This window comes from Quercus lobata, chromosome 2, assembly GCF_001633185.2.
Source record: "Quercus lobata isolate SW786 chromosome 2, ValleyOak3.0 Primary Assembly, whole genome shotgun sequence".
NCBI classification, from domain to species: Eukaryota; Viridiplantae; Streptophyta; class Magnoliopsida; order Fagales; family Fagaceae; genus Quercus; species Quercus lobata.
Window position 1 is genome coordinate 49,605,454 of NC_044905.1, and position 9,855 is coordinate 49,615,308.

Consider the following 9,855-nt stretch of genomic DNA (forward strand, 5'->3'; position numbering starts at 1 on the left):
CCCGTTTAACCGCTTAGGCCCAAATCTGGCCCAACCAATTTTTTTATTTACTTTAAACCCATTAAGATTTTTTTGCCAGATTCAAGCCCATTCAAGGCATTATTGGGCAGCCAATTCAAGCCCATTAAGATTTTTGGCATTTTTTGTATTAAGATTTTTGGCATATGCAGCCAAATCAATCCAAATTATAGGTTAATCATAAATAAATAAATCACCTATTAATTATACATCTATAAATCAATAAATCATAACTAAAATCACCAACTAAACATAAAAATAAAATAAATCCAATAAGTCCAAGAACTAAGTATCACAAGTCCAACAAGTTCAAGAAATTAAAAAAATAAAAAGTTACAAAACAAATCCCACAAGTCTAAGAAATTAAAAAGGCTAAGAAATTACAAAATGTCTTATCCTCCACAAACCAACAAATTAAAAAGGCTAAAAAGGCTTAGAATAATTACAAACCAACAAATTAGTCCAACAAGTTTAAGAAATTGAAAAGGCTACTAAATTAATACAAAATGTCTAATCATCCACAATTGTGACACAACTCCCATCCTCTTCATTAGGCTCCCCATCATCAAGAATTGATTGAAGTGTATAATCTCCAGACATAATTGAAGAACCTACAACAACAATGAATTAAAGAATAGAATAAACTTCATCAAATTGTAACTAGCAAATATAAAAATACAATTTTGATTTTATAAATAGAAATTAGACAATTACTAATCGTTGATTTCACTCCATAACCAATTCTGAGCACACATCATTGCCTCTATGGTCTTGGGATGTAGCCTACTACGGTGTGGACTTAAAAGTCTCCCACTAGTACTAAAGGCCGATTTTGAAGCAACAGTTGTGACAGGAATGACTAAAATATCTCTTGTAATCCTTTGTAAAGTAGGATACTTGAGACCATTACTTTTCCACCATCCCAAAATCAAAATCTTCACTCCTCTTCAACACTCCCTCATCAATGAAATGATCAAATTCCATTCTAGCACTCTCATGTTTCTTTGAACTACTTGAACTATTATTCACAAACAAATCAAAAGATGACATTGCCCCACTCAACCTAAATTTCATTTGTGCCACAGGGCTTGAAGTACTTACAGGAATGTGAGAACTTCCTTCATTATCTATAGATGACTCATTTATATCTCCATACTTATCAAGCAAATCATAACAAAGATTCTTAATTTTTTCAATCTCCAAATCAGAATTATCACCATAAATGTTAGGATAATAAAATTCTAATAACTTCATCTATATCTTGGATCTAAGATAGCAGCAATAGCCATAATAACACTAACATTAGCCCAATAAGAATTAAATTTAGCAAGCATGCTTTCTGCCATCGTACTTATCATCTCATTTGAAGACACACTTCATTCATTCAATGCAATTTTCAACTCACACACCAAATTAAAATACATATTAGTTGTGGGGTACTTACGACCAGAGAAAAACTCAGTCTCACTATGAAACAACTCCAACCTCCCACAAATATCTTTGGCTAACTCCCAATCATAATCATATGATAAACAAGTATAAGATATTTCACGTTTAGCCAAACGTGAGAAAACATCTTTATAAATCAATGCAGTAGAAAGCATTAAGTAAGTTGAATTCCAATGAGTTTTACAATTTAAGACTAACTCTTTGGTGCATTGAACACGCAATTGACGTGCATTTTCTTCGAATTTCTACCTCCTTTTTGGTGATCCAGTCCAATAAATCACACTATCACGAATCTTTTCAATACCATCACCAATAAGAGACAACACATCTTGAACAATCAAATTCAAAATATGTGCAGCACACCTCATATGCAACATAGACCTACCCAACATAAGAGAACTAGTATCAAGCTTATTCAAAAGAAGTCTTATCATGACATCATTAGTATTACAATTATCAACAGTTATTGTGGACAACTTCCTATTAATGTTCCATTCTAAAAAACAATCAACAAGGACTTTAGCAAGGACATCTTTCTTGTGTGGAGAAGGAACATAAACAAATCTAGAAAAATAATATGAATAATTATAACATAACTCAATAAACATTCTAAATGTAAAGTCTTTAACATTCAATTTATAGATAAAAAAATTACCTTAGAACCTGGCTTTGCAACGTCCAAGTATGATCAATAAAATGAGCGGTAATGACCATAAACCCTCTCTTTTTGTTACTTGAAGTTCACATATCAGTTGTAATTGCCATCCTACTTCCATTCTTGTCCGTCATCTTTAAAGCTTTCTCCCTCTCATTATCATAGATTTTAAGAATGCCACTCTTCAAAGTATTTCTTGTGACAAGTTTAAACATAGGTTGAAGATTAACCACAAATTCTTTAAACCCAATATGGTCAACCATTGAAAGGGGATATTCATGTAGGATGACCATACGAGCAAGCTTATTCCTCACTCTAACTTGATCAAATTGGTAAGTATTCAAACTCATGGTTCCATCCACCTTATTTGGTTGTTTAATTAAGACTTGTTGTCACATATCCCTTATATCTTTAAATTTCATCTGTGGACATCTTGTTAAATGATTACGCAAATGAGTTGTACCTTGGCTAGACTCACCCAAGTAAAGTTTGTTACAATGATGACATTGGGCTTTAACTTTTCCATCAACTTTCTTCCTTGTAAAGTGACATCAAACATCTGAGGTAGTCTTTCTTTTTCTACTTGTATCCAAGTCCTCATTTGTAGGCTGTTGCTCTCCCTCTGTCCCTTCTGTTCCTCTATCTCTAAGTCTTCTCCCATTAAGTCCACCGTCGGGGATTTCGGATTCCTAATTGGTTCAAAAGTTTGGGAGTTAGAATCAAAACAAATTATCACAAATTTATTATTACACATACTCATTGATTAATAGGCACAAATTTATAATTACACAGATTCACAAATTCTATCAACGCAATCATAATTAAACATGATTAACTACAAATTCAAACACTTACTCGTTGTTTAATGGTTATCTTGAGGGTGAGTTGCCAGGCGATAATGGCGAGGGTGATCGTGAAAATGGCGAAGGAGACCGCATAGTCGGCAAGGGACAACGTCCGGTTCTCAAGGGAGAGCCACTTGGCGAGGAAGAACCAGATTTTTTTTGTGTTTGTGTTTGTGTCTTCCATCTCCGTTTTAGGATCTGCATTCCCAACAAACACAAAAAACAAACAATCTCTTCCATTAAACAAACTATGCAGAAATGAAGAAGACCTCAAAGTTATCACATAAAACAAGCATAATGATCAAATAGGTATATGCATTAAGAAATAGGTATTATATACTCTGTTCCATGTTTAATATTCAGTTTCTAGCATTACTACATGTCTCTCAAGTGTTACACAGAAAAGCCTTAAGACTTCAATGGTAACAGGCAGCTGACATCAGGATTTAAAAAAAAACAGAGTTGTTGACCTTGTAATAGTGCCTCCATCAGCATGTAGTTGGAGTAGCAATATAAATAAGGCAACTTAAGTCTAGTCAATAGTAAAGCAGTTATCCTTTAGATGTGCTCTGAACATAATATATGTATCACGAATCTTCATTCATTAAATTCTGCTAAGTTTACACATTATTAGATTGCTAAAAAGCCAGAATTCCTCTAATAATTACATTTTATCTTCCTATGCTATAAAATGTTAGCAGGGTCGCTTCAACTTTGTTGAGTACTAGTTCAAGTTTTCAGCTATTTCTGAAAGTATTTTTACAACCCTTTTTCTTACATCTAAAAGACTAAAATACTGTACAAGAAAATTACCCCAGTTCTTTGTTGATTCAATCCTCCACTGGTTGCTATTGCCAAGTATCAATTGGGATGTGTTACAGCTTCAACTTCTGAAATTAAAATTTTAAAACAATCACAATTAAACAAAAACCCAGCATTCTACAAAACCCAGTCAATTTTTTTTTTATACATATTTTAATCAAAAGCTTAGTAACAAGTAACAGGACATACTAGTTAAAACCAAACAAGCTTAGTAACAAGTAACAAGTAACATACATACATAAAATAAGAGACCCAGAAAGCAGAAACAACAACAACAACAACAAAAAAGAAAAAAAAGAAAAAAAAAAAGGAAAATGAAAGAAGAAGACAGTGAGAGCACAAACCTGATGGATATCAGAACAGAGCAAAATGAGTTGAGGGAGAGGGAGTGTCGGTCAACAACAACAACAACAACAAAACATTACAACCAAAAAAAAAAAAAGGAAAATGAAAGAGAAGACGGTGAAAGCACAAAACTGATGGAGATCAGAAAACAGCAAAATGAGCTGTCGGTCAACAACAATACAACAACATTACAAAAAAAAAAAAAAAAAAAAAAAGGAAAATGAAAGAAGAAGACGATGACTGGTGAGAGCACAAACTTGATGGAGATGAGCTGAGGGAGAGGGTGTGTCGGACCTGTCGGTCAACAACAATAACAACATTACAACAACAACAAAAAAAAAGGAAAAAAAAAGAAGGAAAATGAAAGAAGAAGACGGTGACTGGTGAGAGCACAAACTTGATGGAGATGAGCTGAGGGAGAGGGAGTGTCAGACCTATCAGTCAACAACAACAACAACATTACAACCAAAAAAAAAAAAAAAAGGAAAATGAAAGAAGAAGATGGTGACTGGTGAGAGCACAAACTTGATGGAGATGAGCTGAGGGAGAGGGAGTATCGATCGGAGTGAGTGAGAGGGTGTGTCGGTCGGAGTGAGGGAGGCTAAAGAAAATTGAAATGAGGGAAGGGATTACTGTATTAGGGATTTAGGGTTAGATTATAGGTTTATATATATATATATATATATAGGGTATTTTTGTAATTTAGGGTACTGGGTTTTAAACGGGCCGGGTTTCGGGTCGGGTCTCGGGTTTTTTTGATAAACCTGGACCCGACCCTATTCCTAATCGGACTGGGTAAAACCCGGCCCATTAGGATCGGGCCGGGCCGGGCCGGGTACCCACGGGTCAGGCAAAAATTGCCATCCCTATTCTCTAGTGATTCCCTAGTAAGCTCTTTCTCTTTCTGATATCCTACTCAGAAAATGTCTAACCTCCTTTCCTTCGTCTTTTCCTTTATTTAGTGGCTTACTTAGTGGGTTTGTCATGATTGCATCAATTGGCTTTCCGTGCAAGTGGGGTCCCTTTGTGATTATTCTTGACAAAAAGGTGGCCCCACTTTAGGAACAGGTATGTCAGTTTTGGAACTCGCGACAGACGCCGGATAGTGCTTGGCAGGCGATCTCTCATAAGGCATTATCGAGATACGTTAGAGACAGGTTTTGAGCACCATTGGACCCCGAGATTATAATAGTTCCCGGGTTATTCTTGGGCTGAACAATATGGGTTGGGCCAATGGTATGGCCCATATGCGATCCACGGCCCGTGAGCCATGAGACAATGGGTTGGTGGATCCTTTCTTTGTACAGTGTATATATATATATATATATATATATATATATACACTAAAACTATTTATAAAACTAGTTTTGTTGAAAGTACTTTTCATTCTGCTTACAAAGCTAGAACTGTTGAACAAATTTTCTCTATTTCGATAGTTCATGAAAAATGTTGTTTGTTCACTAAAAAGAATATTAATGACTTCCTTGCTCCTAAAAAATTCAGTTATTTGCATATTGGTATGGTTCAAGTTGCTATTAAACCACTTACCCGAAAGGGTATTAATGCTTCTGTTCTCATGTGTTTAAGAGATGCTAGATTTAAGATTTTTAAAGATAGCATTCTTGGTATGATCACTGCTTCTATGTATGATGGTCCTGTTTATTTTAACTGTTATCCTGATCTTACTCTTACTTTGGATGATCCTAATATTGTTAAAGCTTTGACATTGAATATTGCTTCATCTGGTTATCACATGGAAGAGGGTAGTAAGCCTTTTGCTTTGATCTACCGCATTTATTATAAACTGATGGGTACTCAAATGAATCCTTGTGATATGATTCCTAGAGAACCTTCGGGTAAAACCATGTTAATTCAATGTTCAACTCCTGATGCTAAAATTCAAGTTCCAAAAATGATTCAATGGCAAGATGTTAAACTTCCTAATGATTGGGTGTCAGAACAAGAAACCCCTCCTGCTAAACCCATTTTTGATGAGCTTGATCTCACCCATATTCAACAATATCTTGATGGTACTGTTAAAATAAGTTTTCAAAATAATCCACCTTTAAAGATCAACGAAGGAAGACATTCGTTTGCTGGATCTGAAAGTCTTTCAAAAAGAGATCTTGAGATCAATGAATTTTTGAAAAAGAATTTGGAAAAATCTGATTTAAAGCTAAAAGGTATTTCAAGTGATAAATCTCAAGTTAGCTCTGTTTACTATTCTACTAAACCTGAAACTTCCTCTCCATTTAGTAGAACTGCTAATGAAGATGAGGAAGACATTGTTTCTGTTACTCCATCTGATTTTGATTCTCCTATTGAAAATCCTCCTGTTTACCAAAATCAATTAAGAGTTTTGACTGTTTTAAATGATGATTTTGAAATTGATTGGGATTCTCTGTACAATGAGTTTATGCTCGCAAAAAACATGACCAAAAGAAAATATTTCCAAAATAATTTTGCTCAGTCTGAAAAAGACCGTGTTAAAAGAAACTGGTTGGAAAAGATGAATCAATTGAAAAAACATATTTTGTTCTTTGATTTTCTTGAAAACCATTATGTTTCAGAAGATGAGGTTTCAAAACAACATTTAAATGTGATAAAGAAATCAAATTTTGTTAAAATTGATAAAACCATTATTAGGTCTAGTCATCCTCCTCTTGACTCAATTTTGATAACTACCAAGAAAGATGAAGTGACAAAAGAGGAAGTGAAGGCCTCTCCTTTCAAAATTGCTGATGATCAAACTCCTATTATTAGTCTTATTGAACAAAACAATTTTACTAATCAATCTTTGCATATTATTGGTCAACAGCTTGACTGTATTGAAGAAAAAATTGTTGAAAAACTTGTTTCTGAAAAACCTGTTTTTGAAAAATCTGTTTCTGTTAAAACTGAGAAACCTTTGATTGATTTACCCAGTTAAAGAGAAAAAGTTGTGTTTAAAACTTCTCAGTCCAAGACTCTTGAAATTTTTGAAAAAATGCTTTCTGATTTAAAGGTTAAAACTGAGGGTACTTCTACTTTAGCTGCTCGAACTATTTCCAAAAAAGAAATTGTTCCTGAAGAAAATACAGATTCGGATACTGTTTCTTCTGTTTCTGCAAAAAGAATCTTTGATGATGATTTTCCAGAAATTAAAAGATTTGTTGGGAACTCCAAATCCATGTCTTTTACTAAAAACTAGTATTCAAAACCTACTCCTCCTGATATGCAGTTTGAAGAGAGATCTTTTCAAACACAGTTTTCTGTCTCTGCTGATAAGCTTTATGAATGGAATATTGATGGTTTGTCTGAACAAGAAATTATTAATAAAATGAGTCACATGTCTATGGTTGGTATTGCTTATCAAAATAACCATGATCTTGATCAACCTGAAATTGTTAATCTACTTGTTACTGGTTTTTCTGGTACTCTTCGTGGATGGTGGGACTCATACATCACTGAAGAATCTAGAGAGTCTATTAAACATGCTGTTAAAAAGAATGATGAAGGTTTGCCTATTTTTGATGAAAGTATTGGTCGTGGTATTCCTGATGGTGTTAATACATTGATCTATACTATTCTCAAACATTTTGTTGGTACTCCATCCAATATTTCATCTCGTATTTCTGATTATTTGAATAATTTGAGTTGTCCAACTATGTTTGATTACAGATGGTATCAAGATGTTTTTACTTCAAGAGTAATGCTCTGTAAAGATTGTCATAAGTCTTATTGGAAAGAAAAGTTTATTGACGGTCTGCCTCCTATCTTTGCTCATGAGGTAAAACAAGAATTAATGGGTAAAAATGATTCCATTGATTATGATAATTTAATCTATGGTGATATTTTCAGTACTATTAAAAAACTTGGTATCAATATGTGTAATGATGAAAAATTGCTAAAACACCAATTAAAAAATAAAAGAAAAGCTAAATATGAAATGGGAAATTTCTGTGAACAATATGGTTTGCCTCCTATTGCTCCTTCTAGGCAAAAAGGTAAAAAACATGATAAAAGCCATAAAAAATATAAATACAGAAATAACCTTGCTAAACCTAATGATTTCTATGCTAAGAAGAAAAATGTTTCTAAAAAACTTGTTAAACAGAGATCAAGTAAAGGTAAATGTTTTAACTGTGGTAAACCTGGACACTTTAGTAAAGACTGTAAAGAAAAACCTGGTAAATTGAAAAACAAGTTCAACATGTTAAACATTGATGATAATGTGCAAGAAGAATTATTTAGAATCCTTGAATCAAACAACTCGTCTGATTCTTTGGAAGATGATTTTTCTTCTTCATCTGATTCTTGCTATCAATCTGCTGATGATTCTTCTGATTCTCCTAATATTAAAATTGGTTGTAGAGATTCTTGTTGCAATGTTATTAATGCTCTCACCAAGAGTGAAGAAGATGAAAAATTAATAATTCAACTAATAAATCAAATTCAAAACCCTGAACTCCAGAAAGAATATTTGGATAGGTTTAAGAAAAATTTGATAAGAGATGAAATTGGTAAAAAACCAAAATCTAATATAAGCTTTGAAGAATCTTTGGAAAGATTTAATAAAAAGAAATCTAAAGAACTAACTGTTAATGATCTCCAACATGAAATTCATATTGTTAAACAAGAGATAAATGAATTAAAACATGAATTCAAAAGCATGAAAATTGATAACAATAATCCCAAACAAGAATTGATAATGTTAAAAATTGATAAAGATCTTAATAAATCCGGTAATGAACAAAATAAACAAAATGAGCACAATGATGGAGATGAATCCAGTCAACAGGCTCTTCTTTCTGATAAAGTTACTCCTGATACTTTCACTGATCCTCAACTTGCTTTTGTTAATAAATTACTTCCTCCAAAATGGTTTACAAAAGTTAAAATTGTTGTTTCTCCTGATTATCATTTCACTGTTATTGCTATGATTGATTCTGGTGCAGATATGAACTGTATCCAAGAAGGATTAATTCCTTCAAAATATTTCGAGAAATCTACTGAAAGATTGGTTTCTGCTAATGGTTCTCAAATGAAAATTAAGTATGAATTGAATAATGTTCATGTGTGCCATGATAATGTTTGTTTTAAGATTCCTTCTGTTCTTGTCAAAAATATGACTGATAAAGTGATTCTTGGTCTGCCATTTATTAATGCTTTGTATCCCTTTCTTGTTGAACATGATGGAATTACTACTGATCTGTTTGGACAGAAAGTAAAATTCAAATTTGCTTCAAAGTTTGAAATTGATATTGATAATCTGTCTTATAAGAAAGATTCTCCTATGAATGAACTTGTTCAAGAACTAGTGATGAATTCTTACCAATGTTTCATATATATATATATATATATATATATAGAGGATTTTGAAGACGGGCATGGTTGCGTTGGGGATGCATTTGAATTTTTTTTTTTTTTTAGGGGATTTGATTCACAGCATACGTTAATTAGTTCGATTTCTGGGTATAATCCGGTTGTGAATTGAGAACCTTTTATGAATTGTATTTTTTTAGTTTCCCATTATGATGGTTAGGATTGTTGTCATATTTTTCTTATTACTCTCACTTTTTAGTTTTTATATCAAGAGTGACAATGTATTTTGCATTTGATCCAAATGATTCACAACGGGTTCCCTTTAATATATTTTCTTTACCCTATTTGATATTGATGATAAAATTGGCATTTCAGGGTTTATTAAGGGTTTAATTGACATTTCAGTATAAATAATGC

The 9,855-nt window shown here is 32.9% G+C and overlaps 1 protein-coding gene across 1 annotated transcript; it reads right to left on the reverse strand.

The window, feature by feature from the left end:
• Positions 1–1,712: 1,712 nt before the first annotated feature.
• On the reverse strand, positions 1,713–2,472 carry LOC115965692 (zinc finger BED domain-containing protein RICESLEEPER 2-like). The gene is made up of 2 exons (XM_031084984.1): positions 2,213–2,472; positions 1,713–2,031 (listed from the first exon to the last, which is right to left on the reverse strand). Exons 1-2 carry the CDS (start codon positions 2,470–2,472, stop codon positions 1,713–1,715), a joined length of 579 nt encoding a protein of 192 aa, XP_030940844.1.
• Between the last annotated feature and the right edge of the window lie 7,383 nt (positions 2,473–9,855).